Here is a 24,344-nt window from a genome sequence, read left to right as displayed (position 1 = left end):
CATGTCAGTACTCCTTCTCATCCCAGGATCACCACCCAGAACTGTAACCCAGAACCACGCATGGGCAAAGCAAGAGATTCCCGTCTCAGCACCAGGAAAGAGATAACTGCAAACTCCCTCTCATCAGCCACCAGATTCCCTCTCTGTCTATGGGCCTAGAGCTCCAGAAACAGTCACCACCCTGGGGCTGGGTGGGGCTGGGGCTGAGCCAGGACTGGGGCTGAGACCAAGTTTCTCTCTTAGTGCAGTAACAGACTTTTCCTACTGACCTTCTAAGTTCTCTCTGCATTGTGGCTTGAGAAGTCTGGAAACCACCACAGTTACCTGTGATTCAGTCCTCTGAGGCCTGCTCTAGGTTCACTGAGATGTGGTCTTTGCCTGCGGGACCACGCTGAACTGCATTCCTCTCCTAGCCTGGTGCGATAGACCTTTGCAAGCAACTGTCCAGGTTGTTTTGGGTTGGAAATTTGTTTTGCTCTGTCTTTTTGTGGGTTCTGTGGCTTTAGAATTTGTTTAGAGCCATTTTTTTACAGTTATTTGGAGGGGTTTGGGGAAGAGCTCAAGCAAGTCACTGCTTTTAGTCCACCATCTTGGCTCTGCCCCTTGTGCAGCCTATTTCAGAAATACTTCTAGGGACCTATAAGTTATCAGTTCTTCCAAGGCACTACGATCTAAGGAGAGGTGTGCTTCCTCCACTCCTGGTCTGTGCTCTGGTCTATGAGTGACCATAAGCACTCTTTTCTGCCCTAGAACCGTGAGGAGGTTCTGCACTCCACTGTGGCCACATGCTCTGATTATTACTTCTCCTCACACTGGAAATGCCTCTTAGGACTGTGACCCAGATCCAAGGATGGGCAAAGCCATAGAGTCCTGCCTCAGTGCTGCCAAAGAGACCCCTGTAATCTCCTTCTGGCCAGTTGTCCTACCCCCTTACTGAACGTGGACTGAGAGCTCCATAAACAGCTCTTGATTCAGTGGGTCCTGAGACCTGCTTCTGGTTTTCTGGGGCCAGGATTATGCTGGTGTGGCCTGCATTGGACTATGCTCTACTCTCATCGAGGTGCAATAGACCTTTCTTGCTGACATTCCAAGCTGTCCTGGGCTGGAAAATTGCTTCACTCTTTCTTTTTGTGGGTTCTGCCACTCTATAATTTGTTTAGAGTCATTATTTAAAAGCATTTGGAGGGATTTGGGGAAAAGCTTAGGCAAGACCCTGCCTTTATTCTGCCATCTTGGTTCCACCTCCTCTGCACTGGCTATTCTTAAACTCATTGCTTCCCACCTTACCCTGGGAAGGTTCTGGCAGAGCAAAGCCTTTAGTTTGAGTTAGAGTAAATGAGATAATGTTGGATTGTTTTGCCAAGGAACTCCACCCATGTATTCTACTGGCCTACCCTATGTTATGAGTGGGTGTCTATTTCCAGGCCAGCAAGCCAAGCTGTGGTCCTGAGGAGATGTGCCTCATTCCTTATGTTTATGGGATAGTGAATCTCTGAAGAGGAAACCTGTTCTCTGTGGGGGCAGGAGGGATCTGAGGTTGCTCTGAGTTGCCTAGGGCCAGGGAAGTGAAGGTGATAAGCTTCATGGTCTCTAAAAAATTAAAAATTTTATCATTCTGTAATTCTTTCATGTGTAATGTTAACCAATTCAAGACCTCTAATTTCTGAACTGTATTGTTCTGACATTTTTATATTGATTTGAAATAATATGCTCCTGAATGTATGATAACATGCTTCTATAATACTATTGATGTTAGATATCTTTGAGAGAAGGAAAAAACAGGAATTAGTTTGCACTGAAAATATTCTATACAATCATTATGTTAATATCTATGTATATCAATCTCCCTGTATATATGTGTGTCTGTATATACATATATATAAATACATACATGTGAAGATATTAATATATATGTATATGTGTTTGAGTGTTTAAACTTTTCTTTCAATTCAAATGAAGATATTACTTTTTGTCAATGTATCATAATTTGTCTTTTTAAATGCTGTACAATGGTCTAGGCTTGAAGTCAGAAAGGCCTGCTTTCATATCCCATCTCTTACCTTTATTAACTAGGTCAATCTGAACATGTGATGTACCGCATGGTTTATTATTGTGGTTCATTGAAGGAGTTTTCCTACTCAGTGTTTCCCAAACTATCCAACTCACAGATGCTTTGTGAATTCGTACATTATAATGATGGCATTAAGATCCATACTAATAAGAATGAATAAGATGGTGAACCCTAATATGACTGAGAAATAGATTTAAAATAAAAAAAATCACCCAAAGAACAATGTTGAAGGGCTGTGGGGGAGAGGAGACTGTAGTACATTATGAAAGTGGAAATTATGAGAGATAAGTGATATAAAGGATTTCATTGGGTAAATAAATGTATGACTGGGAAAAATGGATCTGTCATGTATTTAGAGTCAGAGACAACTGAAAGACTGTCTGTAGGCTCTACCAACAGTGAGACAGTGTGAAGAGAACATGAAGAATTGCCTATGAATGCTCTTTTGGAAGGACGTGAATGATTGACACAGGACAGGCAGGGATAAATGAATTGTGATCTGCATAGTGGAAGGAATAGTAACCTTGATAGGAAACATGACCATTAAAGGAAGGGGTTAAGGGAGGGATGGAATGAGCATTTATTAAGTGTCTACTAAGTTCCAAAAAGTGTGCTAATACCTTTACAAATATTATCTCATTTGATGCTCACAACAACCCCGGGGATAAAGTTATTATCTCCATTTTTATTTATTTATTTATTTATTTACAGTTGAGGAAACTGAAATGTACATAATTGAAGTAACTGGCTTAGGGCCATCAAGCTAGTAAATTTCTGAGGCTGGACTGGAATTCAGATTTCTCTGACTTCAGGTCAAGTTTTCTATCTATTGCACCATTTAGTTTCATTTATATCAGCATATGGGATAGTTAGGCGGTGCACTGGAGTATCAGCCTTTGAAGTCAAGAAGACCTGAGTTTAAATCTGATCTCAGATGCTTATTAGCTATATGGACCAGTCAACCCTATTTGTTTCAGTTTCCTCATCTATAACAAGAGACGGAGCAAGAAATGGCAAACCACTCTAGTATCTTTGCCAAGAAAACTCCAAAGAGGGGTCACAAAGAGTCAGACATGACTGAAATTTCTGAACAACATGTCAGCATATGGCTCATTTGCCTAATATCTACTGAGCATATTGTTAAATGGAACTATTTTGGTAAATACTGGTTCTCATAAATGTGCTTCTAGAATATGGAACCAGTAAGAGAATTATTTGTTGGGACCCCAATTCAGGAAACTCATCAGTGGGATTGAGATTTTTTCTGATCTGCTCATAGGTTTGACCTTATTTATAGACAGAGAGGGTGTTTGGGTTGTTGGATCCCAAAGCCTTCTTCTTTCCTAAACTATCTCCCGACACTGTGTAGCCCTTTCCCATAGCTGAAATATCAGGGAGTACGAAACTCCTATTGGTTGCTGATATTATAGGAAGTCTTTTCAAAATCTATATCCGAATAGGTAAGATATGTAACATTTTATAGCTGGAAAGGTTATTCGATATCATTTTGTTTAAATCTCTGATTTTACAAATAAACAGCAATAACAACAACTGAGGAATAAAGTGAAGGACTTAGCCACGATAATACAATGTTCAGCTATAGAGCCAGGATAGCTATTCCATTCCCCTGACCCCCATTCCTGTTCTTTTTCATATACGTTGTGACTCCTTGCTGGAAGGAGTTAAACATTAACTATTCAGTTTATTAAGAAAATCTGAAGAGATTTTCTAGATGGATAACAGAGAATGGGATGTAGAGAGAAGGGGATGCAGAACCTGTATGTTTTAATGAAAGGAGAGAGGAAAGGTAGGTTCAGGAGCCAGGATCACTGCCAGGGGATTTCTCAGCAACCAGTGGACAGCATAAAGGCTTGGAGTGTCTGGGGAGGAGGATTGAAATATAAGAAAGTAACATCTCTTATTTCAAAGTTTAATGAGTCTCAGCAAACACATTCACACTGCCTGTCTCCCTCCTTCCTCCTTCTTCTTTATTCTTTTTCTATTTTGCTATGGTTTCCCTCTTTCTCCCTGTTCCCTTCCTCCCTCTTCCGCCCTGTCTTTGCCCCCTTGCTCTTCCCCCTCCTTCAGCCTCTCCCACACCTCTTTTTTCCTCCCTGTCTTTGATGCTTTCCACACTTTCCAGTTCTCTCTCCTATCCCTTCATCTCTCCTCCCTCCCTCTTTATTTCCTCTCTGATCTTTCTATCCCTCTCCCTCCCTCCCTTCTACCTTTTTTTCCTTTTTCTTCCTTCTTCCTACTGCCTTGTTTTTCCCTCTCCTTTTCATCTGGCCCCTTTGTTTGTGTTTCAGACATCTCCAGGGGCTCACAGAAGCTGGAGCTGGGACTAAAATCAGCCTCAAAGCATTTCTTGAACACAGTTCTTGAAGCAATTTCATGCATCACTTTGATTCTTTGCTTCTCTAGTTACCATGGAGAACACTGCTAAATCCCCATCTCAGCTTACATGATTCTGCCTCTGCCCTTTTTGGTTCAGGTCAATGCAATTGTCTGCAGTTCAAGGTCTTTGAATTTTAGAATAGCTTCAGTTTGGATTAACTCCTTATCCTAAGTAAATGGTGACAAGGAAATCTTTTGTGTGAGCAGTCTTTTCTAAGTAAAAGACTACATAGATTTGCTTAATGATAATTGTACCTAGAAGCTTAAGAATAATTCCAAAGTTCCTTTAGCAAATACTTATTAAGCACCTACTATGTGAAGTGAACTCATTATGCCAGGGTCTAGAATATCCCCATTGAAAAAGAACTCACTTAGGAAGCTTAGGTAGTACCAACAGGGATCCCTGGAATTTTCCAAAGAACAAGGGTCACAGAAAGGGGCAAATTCACATCTCAATTTCTGAGGATCACCCTTGTTCTGTATAAACTCTAGAGGAGGGTAGAACACCTTGATACCTGTAATGCAAATTACAATAGAATAAGTCCAAATGAAGCTGTCTTCAGAAGAAATCATTTCCTGCTGAGAAATCAAAGCAGACTATGTAGGTGAAGTGGTAGTTCATCATTTCCTAACAGGAAAATTCTCTTTTTTTTTTTCTCCAGCCATTTCTTGGCTCCCATCATCAATTTGAGGTTTGTGTAGTTGTAACTCCACCTAACGTTCATGTGAAGACATGTGAAGGAATGAGTTATCTCAAATAAAGCATCAATCAGGGAATTTCCTGATACTGAAGTAATGGGAACTTTTCTTTTTATGAAAGATTTTCAAATTGATATCTGGTTTCTGTAGTAACTTTAGTTGTTCTGTTCTGTGGGAAGCATTTTAGTACAGGACAGCTCACCATCAGTCAGAGATACTGCCCAAGGGGATTTCTGAGGTTTCCTGAGATTTCTCAGATTCCTTCTAGTTCCAACTATGCCATGGGACATCTATTTCAAACATTCTCTTCTCCTTGGTTTTCTTTCCACATTTTTCACCCTGACAACCTCATTAGCTACTATGAAGAGGACTTGAAAGATGATATTGATGATATCGATGATACAGAGACAATGCAGCTCAGAGAGGGTTGTGCTCATTGTTTTGAAGTGGTGGAAAGGTTATAGCATCCAAGAGGGGTTGGACTTATCCTTCTTGGTTTTAGAAGGTTGTACAATGATCCTGAGATTATAAGGCTCTGCGACTTTACCAGTGTGGGTATATCTTCCACCAACAGAGATAGCAACCACTCTCTGCCTTGGAAAATGATCCACTTGAGGGTCTATAGCTAAAAATCTCATCATTCTTGGCCTAACCTTGTGATAAGTCTCTCCCATTTTAGCAATAACAGTCTAGGTGGCACAGTGGCTAGAGCGCTGGGCCTGGAGTCAGGAAGACCTGAGTTCAGATCTGGCCTTAGATACTTATTAGCTGTGTGACTGTGGGCAAGTCAATTAAATCTTTTTACCTCAGTTCTTCATCTCTAAAATGATCTGGAGAAGGAAATGGGAAACCAATCTAGCATCTTTGCCAAGAAAACCCCAAGTGGAGTCATGAGGTGTTGGACATGATTCTTTAGAACAGAAGTCCTCATAAAAAATGGTATGTAGTATATTGCTGGGCTCCTAATGAAAACCAGTATGATGGATCTGCTGGAATTAGATTCAGTAGGACCTGCATTCAAATCTTGCTTCAGATAATTGCTAGTTGTGTGATCCTGGGAAAGTCTTTTAACCTCAGTGACTCATTTTTCTCATCTGCAAGAAATGGAGAGAATATTGGGATTCAATGGCCTCTGTGATCTTTTCTAGCTTAAAATCCTATAATTGTATGATATCATGGTGAGATCTTCCAAAATTTAGACCCACTTATATGGCCGTCAAGAACCCAAAGTCACTTATACTCCACAACAAAGTACTAAGGTAGGATTTTCATGGAGGTGCCAGCACAGAGGAAGTAATAAATGAATATTTGCTGTTTTCCCAACTGAGGGGACAGCTCCAGTTCCTTACTTCTTGTACCATAGTCACAACCACCACCACCACTCCAAGGAGCAACTATAAAGTTTGGGAACCCTGACAGATCTCTCCCTAAAAAATCAAATCTCAACTTTGGAATAGGAAGTAGGAAACTTTCAATGTAGGAAACTTTGCTCACCTCATAGTCAAAGGCTTTGTGAATGTAGCAATGAATCAACTCCCCACATCTAAGAGGGCTCCATATAACATTGAGTTTCATTAAAATCAGCTTAAATTTGTTTTTTTTTTTTTTATTTCTGCTACTCATCTCCTCTTCACATGTGATTAAGGATTCATGAGTCCTAAAAAAAAAAAAAGAGCATTGGACTTGACAGCAGAAGACCTTGGTTCAAACCATAGTCCAGCCACTTAAATATCTATAACTGGGGACAAGGTACTTGAGTTGGTGTTATCTTCATTTTTAAGATGGGGATAATTAGAAATACACGATCAATCTAATATGGCTTTTTTGTTATTGTTTTATTTTCAGTGAGGGGATCATTTTGTGTGAATTTAAACATTATATAAATACCATGTCTTATAATAATTACAATATTAAAAATTACGATTGTCATCTTCTCCTTCCTTCTTTTTCTCCTCTTGGAGGGACTGTACCTCAGATTTTGTTGATAGAGGTGATTCCTGGAAGAGGGAAATCCCCTACCATTGTTGCTCAGGACTCTCTCTATAACATATAGTTTTACTGAGTTGGCAACCATGACACTCAGGGATGAAGCAACTTGCAAAGTGTCATATAATATGTGTTTGAGGTAGAACTTGACCCCAGGTCTTCCTGCTTCCAAGGCCAGCTCTTTAACCATTAAGCCCCATTGTCTTTGATGTCATTATTATAGATTATTATTGTTTCTGTTATTATTATTAATTATGCCTGACTAAAAATAAGCAAGATCGAGCCAGCTCAGCCAATGAACAATGGTAAAATACATGTTATTTGCATTTTGGATGTATTTCAGAAATACAGACAGAAGTTGTTATTTTTATAATTCCATATCAGAGATGGTGTTAATATATAATGTGTGAATCGTGAATGCAGGGCTCAGTTTTGTCCTAATTAGCAGGGCTGTAGCAGTTGTCTATGAGAAGCACTTTGAGACTACAACAATGTGATCTTGCTTTTCATGTGTTCAGTTTTTGTGGGGTGAGTTATTACCTTGGATAGAAAAATGAACATATTTCCCTAAAGCATCAAAATTCACTTATTTTCACATTTACATACAAAGTTTTATTTGTCCTAATGTGGTTGTTACTGTTGTTCTTGTCCAGTCCCTTCAATCATGTCCTACACTTTGGGACCCCCTTTGGCATTTTCTTGGCAAAGATACTGGAGTGGTTTGCCATTTATTTCTCCAGGGCATGACACAAATAAGAAAACTGAGGCAAATAGGGTTAAGTGACTTGCCTGGGGTCACATAGCTAATAAGTGTATGAGACTAGATTTGAATTCATGAAGATGAGTCTGTGGCATCTAATTGCCCATATGTATCCTAAGAATCCACTCAAATTCCACTCTAGTTTCTCATTTCCATGTGGGCATGGCCCTGGGCTCTTTCAAAGGGTACCAGAAAAATGCAAGGTATTGTTGGTCCTACCAAATTGGAGAAGCTTTGAGTAAGGGGTCTGGTGATGGAATTTCTGGTGTGCAAAGACCACATGAGCTAAACTCCTAGGGGGCTCATCTCAGGAAGGTAGGCTTCAGCAATCCATGAAGGCCATCCACTAAACCACAGAGGGCTCATACTTTGTGTTGGCGAAGAGAATATCCCCACCCAATGAAACCCAGATCTGGGAAATATAGGAAATGTATGTCATTAGTAGAAGGGGCAAGGGATGCACAACATGGCAAACCAAAGGATTATGAATCTGAAGAGTAAGAACAAGTGTCAGAACCTCCTGGACTAGCTCATTTTGAGGACCAGATATTCAGGCTTCATGATGGTAACCTATGTCTAAGAGTAGGAAAGAGAAAAGGAGGGCAAAAGACATTATTATATCATCAAAGGATCTCAGAGTTATGCCATATAGTCCAATCATTGCCCGAACAAGAATCCCATCAAACTTCTTCCCATCTCTCTTATTTCTGCCCTTTGCATCAGAACCAAAGCTACTCTTTCATTTTAGAAAACAGAAAACAGAGGCCCAAAAATAAGAAGAGACTTATCTTAGGTCAGCAAGTTTGTGGCACAGTTGAGCCAAGAAGCCAAGGCTCCTTATTTCAAAGCCTAGTGTCCTTTCTAATCTGTTACACGTCTCTCTGCCCTTACATCTTTTCTCTGTCTCTGTAAGTTTCTGTCTGATAAGTAGTGCTCATGTGATCCTTGCCAAATCATTTAATCTATCTGACCCTATAAAATAAGGTTGGACTCAGTGTAATCTGAGATTCCTTCTGGGTCTGGACATATTTATGACTTTGTATCTCTCTTCTGGCTTGTTCAGAATATGCCAAGTACTATTTGCATCATAGATATGGGAGTATTAGGGGCATTAGCTAGAATATGTGTACATATCTTATTTTACATTTCTTGTTTGTTGTTGTCACTGAGTGTGTCCAACTCTTCATGACCCCATTTGGGTTTTTCTTACCAAAGATACTAGAGTGGTTTGCCATTTCCTTCTCCAGTTCATTTTACAGATGAAGAAACTGAGGCAAACAGAGTTAAGTGATTTGCATAGGGTCATAAGCTAACAAGTGTTGAAGCCAGATTTGAACTCAGGTCTTCCTTATTCCAGTCCCAGTACTTTATTTACTATACCATCTAGCTGCACCTCAACACCAACAACAAATCTTATTTCACTATTATATTGAAAAAGCCTTATAAGTAAGGATCAGGTCACATTTTTCTTTTTGTTTACTGGAGTAACTAAATAGGGCCAGAAAACAGTCTCCAAATATTCATGGACTAAATAAACAAATCTAGCTAGTCAATTAATGGTGTCGATGGCCATAAGGCCATGGGATCATAGGTTCTCAATCTCTTTTCTTCTGTATTACTGATGTCATCTCCTAATTAGTCTCTCAGCTTCTAGTATCTTTCCAAACCATGCTGCCAACTGGTGACACATTGACATTCCGCACGGACAGGACAGACCATGTCACTCCCTATTAAAAAAAAAAGAAAGAAAAGAAAAACTTCAGTAGCTTCCTGCTACCTCTAAGATAAAATTCAAATTCTTGTTTGATATTTAAAACCTGTCACAGTCTGCCTCCAACTTGACTTTCAAGACTGATTTCACCTTTTTTTCCCCCATCATGCACTTGACATTCTAGTCAAATTGGCTCACCTGCTGTTCCTGAAGATATTCTTTCTTCTGCCCTGTTGCCTTTGTACAAGCATCACCCAATGTCTGGAATTCTCTGCCTCCTTCAGTCTGCCTCACTGATTTCCCAGTGCCCTTTTAGGCTGAGCTTAGAAGCCCAGTCATCCTACAGGCCTTCCCTGCTCACCTGTAGTCATTTGCCTTCTGGGATCAAACTACTTTACAATCCTCCAGAAAATCTGATGTATTTAATCTGTATGTATTTTAGATGAGCTTATTCCTGAGTATGTTATTTCCTCATGTAGAATGAAATCTCCAGAAGGATAGGATCCATTTCAATTTGAAATTTCTTAATTTGTCCTCAACACCTGTCACAATGCCTGCCAAACAGTAGGTACTCACTAAATGCCTATCGGATTTAAATGAAGAGCTGATCCATTCTGACACTCACAAGCTGTATGACCTCTGGTAAGTCACTTAACTTTCATGTGCTTCAACCTTCTCCCCCAGACGGTTAGTCAACCAACGTTAAGTTTTTAAATAATTTGCTCTCTTCCAAGCCCTGGGGACAAAAAAAAAGACAAAAATTAAAGAGCTCTTCCCTTCAAGAAGTTTTCACTCTACTGAGAGAGACAGCATAAACATACATTATATACATAGGTTATACAAAATAAACATAAGGGAATATGGGAGAAGAAAGGAGCTTACTAGCAGTTAAGGGGATCAGGAAAAGCTTCCTATAGGAGGTGGAACATGAGCTGACAATAAATATTGGTACAGGAATTTCCCACATGGCAGAAACCCGAAGATACTCTCTGTGTTTGTATATTCTGATGAATTTCTTGTAAAGCAATATGTGTTCATCCAATCAACTCTGCTACTCCCAGGGATCATCTGATCTGCCAGCATCTCCCTGAGTTTTCTCAAGCAGTGAGAGGAGCAAGTTTGCCAAGGGAAACGTGATGTCTTCCAGATTTGGTTCAGAATGTGGGTAGATTTAGAACAGTAGAGAGACAAGGAGTCATAGTCATTGCGGAAGACAGTCATCTATCTTATGTGTCCAGGGATGGAGAGTAACAATTAGAGAGAAAACTGAGGCTTACTGCATTGGAGAGGTGCAAGATAGTATTGAAAGAGAACCTAGGTCTCAAGGGGACCACAGAACCTATCTAGGCCAACCCCCTGATCTGATACATAATGTAGTAAGCATCAAAGGCAGGATTTGAACTCAAATCCATCTGAAACTGCCTCTGCAATCTTTTCATGTACTATAATAATAATTGGGCAGATAGGTAGCACAGTGGATAGAGGGCCAGTTCTGGAGTCAGGAAGCCACATCTTCCTGAGTTCAAATCTTGCTTTAGACACTTACTAGCTGTGTGACTCTGGCCAAGTCATTCAACTCTGTTCTCCTCAGTTTCCTCATCTATAAAATGAGCTGGAAAAGGAAATGGCAAACCACTTCAGTATCTTTGCTAAGAAAACCCCTAATGGAGTCACAGAGAGTAGGACATGACCAAACAATAATAACATAATACTAACTAGCATTCACATAGTGCTTTAAGGTTTGTAAAACACTTTACATGTATTATATCATTTGCTCGTCAGAACAACCCTGTAAAGTAGATACTTTTATGATCTTCATTTTAGAAATAAGGAAATTGTGTCTGGAAAAAAGGGGAAATGACTTACCAAGAGTCATACAGAAAGTAAGTGTCTGAGGCTAGATTTAAACTCATATCTCTCTGACTCCAGGGCCAGCAATTATCTACTCAGCCTCAATACTCAGCCACCTAGTTGCCTCAATACATGCTATTATGATTCTTAAGTAAGTTTATCAGGAATGGAAAGACAGCTGGCAAACATGGCAGAGCTGTGCTACAACCAAGGAAGCTGCAGATATTCATATCACCACTTTAAAGTATACAGTATGCTTTATGGACCTTATTTTATTTAAGCCCCACAATAATAGAACCTAGTGGCTGTGATAAGAGGCTCACATCTACGGAGCTGGAAACACCCAACGGCCTATGGTGCTGCCTGAAGCAAACATGCTAATGGCAATCAGCCTCACAGGGAGGGAAGAGGAAGAAAAAGAGAGTTAGAATAAATCTAGCTACACCAGGCTGGGGCTATTCAGAGCCTAGGTAGACAGACATCCTCCAGGGCATCACTGGGCTACAGCCCAGTACAATCATGGAAAATAACATCATGAAACCCCTGAGTCAGGAAAAGGAGTCATCATAATAACTGTTAGCTCTTTCTGGCTAGCCCTTGTAAATGCTAACCTTTCAGCCTCATAACTACCATGTGAGGTAAGCAGGGAAAGCGTTATTATCCCCATCTCATAGATGTGAAGTGCTCTGAAAGTCTTAAAGTGCTATATAAATGTTAGCTATTACTTGTCATTGTTATACTTATTCTTATTATTGATATAGTGTAAAAGCCTCATTAGATCATAGATTTAGAGTTGGAAAGAGATCTAAGAGCTCTTGTCCTGAGCCTTTATTTTATAGATGAGTAAAGGAAACCTTGGAGAAGGGAAGTCACTTTCTCAGTCAAAATAATAATAATAATGATGATGATGATGACATCAGTTATTATTAATACAAATAATAACTCATCAATATATTGCACTTTGAAGATTAGATAGAGAGACAGGCTTGTTTCTTGGAAGACCTGGGTTAAAGCCATCTCTCCAGCACATTGGCTGTATGATCCTGGAAAATTATATAACATCTTAGTAATCTATACTAATGGTTCTAAATGTAGTTAGAAATGGGGGCATTAAACCATCCACTATAATTCCTGAAGGTTATATATTGACTTGGGAAAATATATATATGTATATGTATATATATTCACATGCATATAAACATACATATATAAACACATATATACAATGCACTTATACATATACACATACATATATGTATATATATGTACATGTATATGTGTATATAGATATGGGTGTGTGTATATATGCACGTGTATATACACATATACACATATGTTTATCTACACACATACACATATACACAAGTTTGTGTATATAACTACATACTTAAATACATATATTTTGTGTATATTTATATAAATGCACATTCATATATATATATATATTTAATACATCAAACATTAAAATCTGATAGGATCTACATTTTAACCTGGTATGAGTCATATTCAGAAGTATTGTGGGCCATGTGTTCAACACCCCTACTCTAGAAAGCTCTCCAGAGATTCTTAAATTAAAGGGAAGTTATAAAGCTCCATTAGTAGAGGGAGTTTCCCCACCTGGGACTTTACCATATCAATGAAGTCACAGGATGAATCCCTAATGTTGTTTTGCAGTTCGAGGTTTATATAGTGGTCGACATACGTTATATCATGTTTACTGTATAACAGTCCTTTGAGGTAGAGATTATGGATATCCCCATTTTATAGGTGAGAACCCTGAGGCTAAGAGAAGTTAAGTGATTTTAGTAAGGACATGCAACTAATAAGCATCAGAAGCAATATTTTAACTGAGTATTTTTTGCCTCCAAGACCAGATGTTTCGTTATTGTACCATATTGCCTTACTATCATGCAGTGTTGGCATGGAGGATACAAAGGGCCACAAAGTCCAGTTTCCAATAATGTTCATCCCAAATCACTGAAGTTAAAAAGGAGTCTTGCCACACCAACGGAGTAGGCTCCAGGCCTCAGAATGGGGTCATGCAATGGCTCATTTTCTGATGATGTGTTTAAGTGAGGTTTATCTAGATTTCATTCTCTAGTGTGGATAATTGACTTTTTCTGATCCACACCAGCAAAAGTAAAGTCCTTCTTCATCCCCTTCCCTGGTACATCTCCTTAAGCAGAACCAAAGCATGAACACATGTAGTGTAGACCATTGTTTGGATCATCCTTACTCCACTCAAGGAAAAGGGAATGCTTTGTTTGTAGTCTGTCAGTCAGAATCAAGAATCATGGTCCCTTTGCCCATTAAAAGAGCACAATTCTCCTTCTCTGCCCCCATTTGTGGATTTTTATGGGTAGAAATGGATTCAGAAATGAGTCATTTCTCTACAAGGCTCTGCCCTAGTGAGTGGAGTAAACCCATCATAGTTCTCTCTCCACAGCAGAAAATAAATGTTAAAATATCCAGGGTAGGGATAGGTGAGAGGATGCACATGAATCATCCCAGAGAGCTCAGAAATGGAAACTGATGAGTGATGTTTCCATTTTATTGTCCTTGTAAGCAAATGGATGCCTCCAGGCTTCCATTTACTCTGGGGATCGGTTGATCTGAAGTAACACCTAAGAGATTGAAATGTTTGGGTGTTTTTGAGTGGGAAATTTTATATATATATATATTATATATATGAGATGTATGTGTATATATATATATATATATGTATGCATGTATGAAGAAAGGGGTAGATTTGGTAGTGAAGTGTTCTATGTATTCCACATCTTTCTTTGAACTCAAGACCAAGATTTCATAAGCAAATATACTTGGGTATAAATGAAGCAATAAATCAATCAACAAGAACTTTCAGATGCTTTCCATGAATCAGGCATTGTGCTAAGTTTTAGGGATATAAAGAAAATAAGGAAGCCTTTCCTGTCTTCAAGAAACTTACATTCTAGTGGGAGAGACAATGTACCTAAATAGATATTTACAAAGTACATACAAATGAGATATGAAGTAACCTTAGTGGTGAAGAAACTAGTGGCTGTGAGTAGGGGAAGGGTCAGAGTGGGAGGAAGAATAAGAAAGACCTTCTACAGAAGTGGTGTTTGACTTCCAGCAAAATGGATACGTACATGTAGAAACTTGTCTAAATTCAAGATAAGGCTGTTTCCCCAGCAAAATTGTTAAGGAGGTAAAATTTTGACTGTGTTTTGCTTTCCATTTCTTTCCCTTTTTCCTAAGGTGATTTCCTTTAGCCACATATCCCAATAACCAATTCCTACAATTTCTGCCTCTTTACCTGATCAAAACCTTCAACAAGCAAAGGAATCTATAAATGTATTCATACTTATGTGTGAACGATTGCTTAGGATGATTTATCTGGTTTATCCAGTAACATGAAATCATTCCTTCAGGGATGCCAATCAAGGAAAGAATCACTAATAGTTGATTTTAAGACTGGAAAGAAAGACGCCTCTCTGTTTGGTTTTGGCAAGCATGTCCTTAGGATCTCTGATGTGAACTCATTGAACGTATGGGACCATGTTCAAGTTTTTGTTAATGCATGCTTTAAAATTAATTCTGAGAAATGAGTCAGATGTGCAAACTCTAAGACCTGGCAGCTTTGACCCTTCACCTCCCTCTTTGGGCTGAAGAATCAAGATGTTCTAAGGTTGTTCTTTCCCTGCAGGATATTGGAACCAATACAGGAAGGAAAAAAAAAAAAAACTATAATCTCATTGTTTTTTGTTGTTTGATTTACATTTAGTTATGCCACGATTTGCTGAACAAGTGGAGGTGGCCATTGAAGCTTTGAGTGCCAATGTGCCTCAGCCTTTTGAAGAGAATGAGTTCATTGATGCCTCCCGCCTGGTGTATGATGGAGTCCGAGACATCAGGAAAGCCGTTCTCATGATTCGGGTATGTAAGCCGCTGGGAGAACAGAGATGGAAGTGAACAGAAGGTGATTAGCCCCATTTAGGACTGAAAGAGTTAACCCACTTTTTAGTTAAACTTTTTAACCTTTTCGAATGTGTGTATGTTCTGAAATGAATGCCAGTTGGATAGTTTCTCAGATTTGTGGTCAATGATGGCCGTTAGCTGCTTTCCAATGAATGGGAAAAGCCGAGGTGCCAGAGAGTTTACCCCAGAGCTTAGTAGGAAAGTGGTACCTTGCATTCCTGGGCGTTCATTTCAGGCCCTGCACTCAATGGTGATCTCTGCCCTGGTCTCATCTGCTATTCTCCTGCACAGCTCCTCCTGCCTTTGGGCCAGAGATTGGCCTCTTCATAACTTCTGCATCATTACTTTTCCCAAAGATCCCATAGGATTAGGATTCTTTTCCGAGTATGGTGAGAGTTTTCTGAATGGAGCCCCCCAGCCTCCCTGCCTCCACCAAATATCTCTTGGAGAAAGAGTCTTTGTAAGGCTCTAAGTAATCTCTACTTTCCATTCAGGCTCATGAGGCTCTAAATGCCCTAATCCTTTATACCTGGAAAGAATGTTTTAACCTTCCAAAGGTATTTTGAATATTTTGCAGTGATCACTGGGGTGGGGGGGGAGGCTCATAGATGTAGAGCTGAAGGGACCTTAGAAGTCTTTGAATCCAGTCCCCTCATTTTAAAGATGGGGAAGCTAGGCCAAAGAGATTAAGTGACTTGCCCAGGATCCCACAGATTTTAAATGTCTAAGGTGGGAGTTGAATCCTGGTCTAAATGTCTCTAAGTCCATTCTCTATCTGTCTTACCACACTTCCTTAGGTTCTTATCTAGGGAGAGATAACATACCATAGTAGAAATATCATGGATTATGGCAAAGTAGAAAGGAGACTAGATGGGAGTTAAGGGACCTGGATTCAAATCATGCCTCTGATATTTATACTTGTGTGAGCTGGAGGAAATCACTTAGCCACACTGTGCCTCAGTTTCCTCATTTGCAAATGCGGAGCTGGAACAAAATAACTTCTAAGGGCCTTCCTTACTTCAAATTCAATGCTCTTGTGAGCAGCCAGTAGAGTACTAAGTTCAAATCCAATTTCTGACATATTAACTGTATGACCATGACTAAATAAATTCCTTGAGCCTCAGTTTCCTCTTTTTTTTTCCAGTACTAGCACTTACCTCACAGGTTTGGTGCAATATTCAAATGAAATGCAGTGATGTGGGCAAAGCGCCTTACAAACCTTAAAGGACCATAGAAATGTCCATTATTATCACTTTTCTATATGTGTCTTTAGCACATAGTCCGTAACAAGTTGTGTTTTTTCATTCATTCATTTATTCATTCATTGGTGGTCACATTCAAATCCCATGAAGTAGGCAGAAAAAGGTATTATTAGCCCCACTGGATGGATGAGAAAACTGAGGCAGCAAAATACCATAGCCTTTGTCATCTGTTTAGGTACATGCAGATACTTAGTGACAGAATCGAGCCTGGAACTCAGGTATTGTGATTCCTTGCCAGGTGATACTTTCAAATGTAGCACACTGCTTGTAATAAGATTCTCAGTGGGATAAAATCCACCCTTTTAAGCAGGGGTGTACCACACTGTGCCTTAAGGAACCCCCACCTCACTTCTTGGAATGGGACTTTGACTTCATTGTGTGGGGGGGGAGGGGAAGAGGCAAAGGGAGACAGAGGCAGTGCGTGATTGCTCGTCAATGACCATTATTCACCACCAGCACAAGGGAGTTACAGAGAAGAAGTGAAAACATGGAAAGGAGATAGGGAAATCAGGAATTGTGAGGCCCTTGTGAAATTTGGCTTGACATTTCAATCGGCACCAGTTGTCTAGGCAATCACACAGGGCTGATTATGACTGTTCAGTGATAGAATCAGGGCCAGGCCTGGGAGAAATTGTTTTTTGCCAGGAAAGTTTATCTTTAGTTCTCATATTTTTACCCTTCCTTCCTCTTGCCCTCATGATTACTACCCCTTCTTTCTATTCCAGGCACTTAGTGCCTTCATGAGAAGTAGTTTGTCCAAAGATAATGCCAGACTTGGAGTCAGTAAGTTCTGCACTCAAATCCTGTCTTTTGATATTGTAGGTCACTTAACTATGGCCCTTAGTTTCTCATCTCTCAAATGAGAAGTTAGGAGGAGTAGCAGCTGCAGCAGCAGCAGCAGCACTAGTAGTAATGGTAGTAATAGTAGCAATAATAGCAGTAGTATTGGTAGTGGTGGTGGTAGTAGTAGTAGTAGGAGGAGGAGGAGGAGGGAGGAATAATAGTGGTAATAGTAGCAATAATAGTAGCAGTAATGGTGGTAGTGGTGGTGCTAGTAGTAGTAGTTCTATTACTACTACTACTACTACTACTACTACTACTACTAGTAGTAGAAATAATGGCCAAAATTTATATAGCACCTATTACATACCAGGCACTGTTCAAAACACTTCACAAACATTATTTCATTTGATCCTTACAGCAACCCTGGGAAGTGGGTGCTATTATTTTCATTTTACAGATGAGGAAACTGAGGTAAACAAAAGTTAAGTGCCATGCCCAGAGTCACATATCTAGTAAGTGTCTGAGATGGGATTTGAATTCAGGTCTTCCTGACTCTCAGCTTGGCTCTCTATACACTGGGACTCCTAATACAATTATTTTTGGCTCTGAATCTATAGCCTTGTGACCTGGGTAGAAATCCTGGTTCTGCCATGTACTGCCTGGGCACCTTTGGGTGTATCACTTAATTAACCAATAAGCAAGTATTTATTAAGAACCTGCTATGGATGAGGCATTATGCTTGGCACCAGAGATACAAATGCAGTGGATGAAAGAATCTCTACTCATGAAGAACTTATATTATATTTGCCCAATCCTCATTCTTCTCTCCAAATAAAGGGACTGAATTATTTTGTCTCTAATGGTCTGTTGGACCTCAGTTTCTCTATCTATAAAATGGGGATAATAAGCATGTGATACCTACCTCACAAGGTTGTTATTGGTAAGGGGCTTTATGAACTGTATATCACTACAGACTTGTAAGCTATTAATTCTGTTCCCTGACCAGTCTTTCATGTCATCCTCCCAGCACATTATATTACACTATGGTATGGATTTTTTCCCATTATGAGTTGGAATATGTAGCTGCTTAAGTCTCTTTTATCTCTAGATTATGTGATAATTTCCCCCATATTACAGAATGCAAAATTGAAATCTAGAAATACTTGCTCATTTCTTCAAATGACTTTTGTTATTGTGTTATTGAGTTCTGGAAAGTATTGCTTTGATAGTTTGATTTGTATTGCATTCAAACTGTACATTAACTTTAAGAGAATTGTCATTTTTATTATATTGGCAAAAAGAAAATTGGTCTTTATGTTACCAATGAGGGAATTAACACTCATGATAGGAGACAACTTGGCCCATTCGACACTGGGATAATAGCAGAGCTGTGTTAGGGTTAGGGCCCACAATTCCTATGCTCTTCCCATTTACTTCTCTCCCAAATCAGATGCAATAGTCTAGCTCTTATCCTGCCTGCATCTTATGTTCCATGAAAGAAAGTAAGGATTTTTAGAGCTAATGGTCTATTTATCACTTTCCTCATCCTGAATGGAGCCATTAAGAACTGAGGGTAGCTCTGGGTGGAGAATGAAGCCGCTTAAGCCCTCAGCGGTCTCTGCTCATTCCCAGCCAACAGTCATTCAAGGGGTTAAGCAAATCTCTGGACAGCTCTTCAGCTGAAAATTGGAATTTATAGGGATAGATTTAGTGTCTTCATGGAAAATTGCTGAAATCATAGCATTCTGGGCTGTTTTGCAGCATTTGAGTTTGTATTGTGAAGGAGTCCAGAGTATATCTAGGGGAATAAACTGCATTCTGTTAGAGCCATTATCATCTTCACTAACATCATCCCAGGCCAGGTGAGAATGCATCGGTCTTGGTCAGTGTGTATGTTTGTGTATGTGTGTGTGTTTAGAACTCTCAAACACCAAGAAAACAATAGAATATGCTAGTAGAATACTCTGGGACTAAAGTGGTGGGGTTGGGGTGGAGACTGCACAGTTCCGAGTTAATTGGTAATGATTCTTTATATTTTACTCTGATATAATCATAGAAAGTCAGAATAGAAAGAGACCTCGCTCGCCGTTTACCTAGTCCAACCTCACTAGAGAAATAATTTGTGCTACAATATCCCCAACAACTGATCAGTGATACAGGATAGGGATGGGGTCTGCAATTTCACTCTTGTTGGGAGCTCCCACACAGGGGCAGCTAGGTGGTACAGTGGATGAAATGCTAAGCCTGGAGTCAGAAGACCTGATTTCAAATCTAGTCTTAGACCCTACTAGCTGTATGATCCTGGGCATGTCACATCACCCTGTTGACTTTGGTTTCCTCATCTGTAAAATGAGCTGGAGAAGGAAATGATAAACCACTCCAGTATCTCTGCCAAGAAAAACCCAAATGGGGTCACATAGAATTGTACATGACTAAAAACTGACTAAACAACAGTACATGAAAAGACTTGCTCTTCCAATTTAGGTCAATATATTCTCCACAACTTTTAGTCTTAGAGAGTTCCCTGGAACATATGAACCTAGATGGATAGAGTGCTGGAGCCAAGAAAAACTGTGTTCAAATCTTATCTTAGAAACTTATGATGTATGTGATCCTTAGCAAGTCACTTAGGTCTACTTTACTTGCTGATCTGTAAAATGGGGATAATAATAGCATTTACAGCACAGGATGACTTTAAGGCTCTAATGAAACAATATATCTAAAGAGCTATACAAATTTTAGCTTTTGCTAGTTGACAAGCAGTTTATAAATTGGGGACAGGGGAAGTGTTTCTTTATGAAAAGTTTACTAAGCCAAGAAATTACAGATCTGTCCCTAAGCAATTAAGTCATTCAGTGGATAAGTGCTCAGGGCATGGATTCAGGAAGATTTGAGTTCAAATGTAGTCTCAGACACTTATTAGCAGCTTGACTTTGGGCACATCATTCAAACTCTGTCTGTTTCCTCAACTGTATAATAGAGATAATCACAGAATCTATCTCCCAAGATTATCATGAGGATCAAATGAAATAATATTTGTAAAGTCCTTATCACAGTGTCTGACACATAGTAGGCACTATATAAATGTTTGTTCCCTCCCCTCCCCTCCTTCCCCTCCCCTCCCCTCCATTTCCCTCCCCTCCTCTCTTCTTCCCTCCCCTCCTCTCTTCTCCCCTCCCCTCCTCTCTTCTCCTCTCTTCTCCCCTCTTCTCCTTTCTTCTCCTCTCTTCTCCTTTCTTCTCCTCTCTTCCCCTCCCCTCTCCTCTCCTCCCCTCTCTTCTGCTCTTCTCTGCTCTTCTCTGCTCTTCTCTTCTCCCTCTAAGAAAAGTTCAAACTTCCTGATTCCACTCCCTCAGAATTAGAAGTGAGGTTACCTGAAGTCATGCTGTGTTGGATTCATGAAAAAGGGGTTCACTGTGAAAGTGACATTAACATGTTAACATGGTTTCCAAAGTCAAGTTTGACTGACTCATGAAAAGTGATGTCAAGTGCTTTGTAAGTACCTGCTTACTCTGAAGGGATAATTATGAAGCATTATTGCCTAGTCATTAAAACAGATTCCTTCAGGGACCTTTACACAGTAACACCAAGACGGGGCTACTAAATGTACTGGAAAAAAATTAAAATATTTAATCATTTAAAATCATGAATAATTCAGTCTTTGCTAATTCAAATTGGGCCTTACTTAGTCCCAAGTGAGGCTTTATTCTAACAGCTTCTTATGTATCTTCAGGCACTAAACCACATGTTGAATGAATGAATCAGTGAACAAATGAATGAACTAAATGATTGAATGGTTATTCTAGTACCTTTAAGTTTTGTTTTACAAAAGGCATTGCAAAGATTTAGGATTATAGATTTAGCAAAAGAGAGGACCTTGGCAGCCTTCTAATCTAACCTCATTTTATAGATAAGGAAATTTAGGCATATAAATATTAAGTGACTTGCTTAACATCACCCACGGATTGTGTCATAAGCGAGATTTTGAACCTTCCTTCTCTGACTCCAGTTTTAATGTTTCCTGTGCCTCTCCCCCTACCTGGGCCACCTTGGAGAAATCACATAATTCACATAGGGCATTTTTGCCATCACCCATTAACTTAAGAAGAAAGTTAATGTACCAACATTGTTGTATTTTCAGAGCATGAGTTCTCTTGGCTTCTTCTAAGATTAAGCTTGAATCTTACTGTAGCAGAAGGCTTTCATTATTTCCTATGGTTGTTAGTGCCTTCCCCGATTGGATGAATTGCCCTCAATTTTCTCTCCTCTATTAGTGTGGGAGCTCCTTATGGGTTGTTATTATTGTTTGGTCTTGCTGGATTCTTCATGACCTCACGGACCATACTGTCCATGGGATTTTCTTGGCAAAGATACTGGGGTGACTTGTCATTTCCTTCTCCAGTGGATTGCAACAAATAGAGATTAAATGACTTGTTCAGGGTCACACAATTAAATGAGTGTCAGTGTTAGATTTGAACTCAGGTCTTCCTGACTCCAAGCCTAGCACTCTAACCATTTAGCCACCAAGCTGCCTTCCTTGTCAATAGGGATTTTTTTTTAAATTTCTTTGTAGCCACTGAATTTAACACAGGGTTTAACACGTATTTGGAGATTGATAAATGTTTATTGCCTGGCCCACTGACCTTAATACTCCCAAAGTTTTCCACTCTTGACATTTTACATTACTTACTGCACTTAAAAAAAATGATACCTATTTGGAAAGGAAGCCAAAAAAGTCCCTTGCCATCTCTGACCATCCTCTTCCTTCAACCCTGATGATACTGATGACAGATGGCAACTCCTCTAAGTAGTCTTCCCTGATCATTCAATTGAAAGTGTTCTTTCCTTCCTCAAGTGCACTAATGTATTTCTCCTGGTGTTCTTTTTGGCCCAATCAACCTTGAATTTCCTTTTTACAAAAGAAAACAAAGTGTCTTCTGCACTGTCATTCATGGCTCTATGGAAATTCCTATTGAAAAAATCCCCTTCTCTGACATGGAGCAACAATCGTTCTACAACTGGTAGTCTTTCAGTCATAAAAAAGCAATGGGAAGTTACATTACTTGTCCAACTTCAGAAAACCAGTGTGGGGCAGAGGCAGAATTTCAACTCCGGCACTGCTGAGTCCTAGGCCAACTTTCTCTCCATTACACTTTGGCTGTCACTGAAGACCATCAATTCATCCATTTAGAACTAGGAGATGGTTTAAAGGTATCCCAGATGAGTCCTCTCTTTTTACAGTTTGGGAAACTGAGGCCCATACACATATGTGTATATACATACACACATATATGAGAGAGCTGTACATATGTGTATATCTGTATATATGGGAGTATTGTATATATCTATCTATATCTATCTAATCACATATTCAGTCCCTCTCCTTAATTTAAATTTAAAATTTAGATAGATGGATGTTGGGGAAAGTGATCTATTAAACCACAGCAAAAAAAAATTCATTTTTAAATCGTGTTTCTTTTAGCAACTACATAATAATTTTATGTTCATATAATCCCTTGTTCTTTCTCAAGATGAATATCATATCTACTTTTAAAATAGATTGAAAAAAGCAAAATCTGCTATATATTCAGTATGAGTTTGGAGAAGCAAAATAAGTAACTGGTTTTGCCTCCTCCCAAAAGCTGACTGTTCCTGACCCCCATTCTCTTTTTCCCAACAAAGAACTGATTATACTGTTGAAAAGGAAGGATTCCAGTGTTCCATACAGTTATTACAATGGACAGGACCTTGAAAGGTCAAGTACTCCATCACCCTGCCTCTGGATGCTCAATAAAGGTTTGACAAAGATAGAGAGGTACCACAATGTGTGAAAAGGGCAGTAGACTCGGTGATGGAAATATGGGTCCAACTTCCAGTTTTGACAATAGCTAACCATGTGACTCTAAGTGAGCCAACCCCACTCTGTCTTAGTTTCTTCATCTATAAAATGGAGATAATACTTAACACTATATACATTATAGGGATCTCGTGAGGAAGATCAAGTCAAGACAACTGGCACTTATTGAGAGACAGCTCTGTGTCAGGCATTATGCTAAGCATTGGGAATGCACAGAAGGGCAAAATACAGTCCCTGTTCTTAAGTTTACAGACTAAAGGTGGAGAAAACATGTAAACAACTATGTACAGACAAGTTATTTTACAGGCTAAATTGGAGATATTCAATAAAGGGAAGGCACTGGTGTTAAGGTAAATGTGTCCTATGTAGATTGTGGGATTTTAGCTGGTATTTGAAGCAAGCCAGGGAAACCATGAGACAGAGGTGGAGAGGGAAAGAATTCTTGGCATTGGGAACAGTCAAAGAAAATGCCCAGTCATGTGTAAACTCTAATTGTACCTTCAAATATGCAGTCTAGGAAGCCTATGGAGCCTATGGTATAAAATACATGGAAAATACAAAGGAAATAATCACACTTGAAACTTTTTTTTTAAAAAAAAAACAAGTTTGTTGCTTAGTCTTTTTCAGTCTTGTTCAACTCTTCTTTTTGGCAAAGATAATGAAGTGGTTTGACATTTTCTTCTCCAGCTCATTTTACAGATAAGAAAACTGAGGCAAACAAGATTAAGAGACTTGCCCAGGGTCACACAGCTTGTAAGTGTCTGAGGCTGAATTTGAACCCCGGTCTTCCTGATTCCAGGCCTGGCACTCTCTCCACTGTACCACCTAACTGCCCAGAGAAGTCCGTAGGCCCCAGGTTAAGAAACCCTAGTGGGAGATTCATATAGTGGGACAGAGCTGGTATATGTTTGCTGTGTCTGGCCTGTGTGTGATGGCAGAAAAATAATATAGTGACAATAAATGAAGACATTTCATGGAAAGGGTAGATGAAGCTGGAAAGTATG

General features: G+C 39.5%; 1 protein-coding gene across 1 annotated transcript in view; it reads left to right on the top strand.

Moving 5' to 3' along the window:
• The window catches only part of CTNNA2 (catenin alpha 2), a 1,364,056-nt gene that overhangs the window by 1,235,566 nt on the left and 104,146 nt on the right, over nucleotides 1-24,344 (top strand). Inside the window, exon 13 of the mRNA XM_027846144.1 lies at nucleotides 15,245-15,396. Coding sequence (XP_027701945.1) covers nucleotides 15,245-15,396 — 152 coding nt within the window. The remainder of the gene's footprint in view (nucleotides 1-15,244; nucleotides 15,397-24,344) is intronic.

This window comes from Vombatus ursinus, unplaced genomic scaffold (assembly GCF_900497805.2).
Source record: "Vombatus ursinus unplaced genomic scaffold, bare-nosed wombat genome assembly UNPS02015066.1, whole genome shotgun sequence".
NCBI lineage: Eukaryota > Metazoa > Chordata > Mammalia > Diprotodontia > Vombatidae > Vombatus > Vombatus ursinus.
The sequence above is the reverse complement of the archived record's forward strand: the minus strand, read 5'-3'. Positions and strand labels throughout refer to the sequence as shown.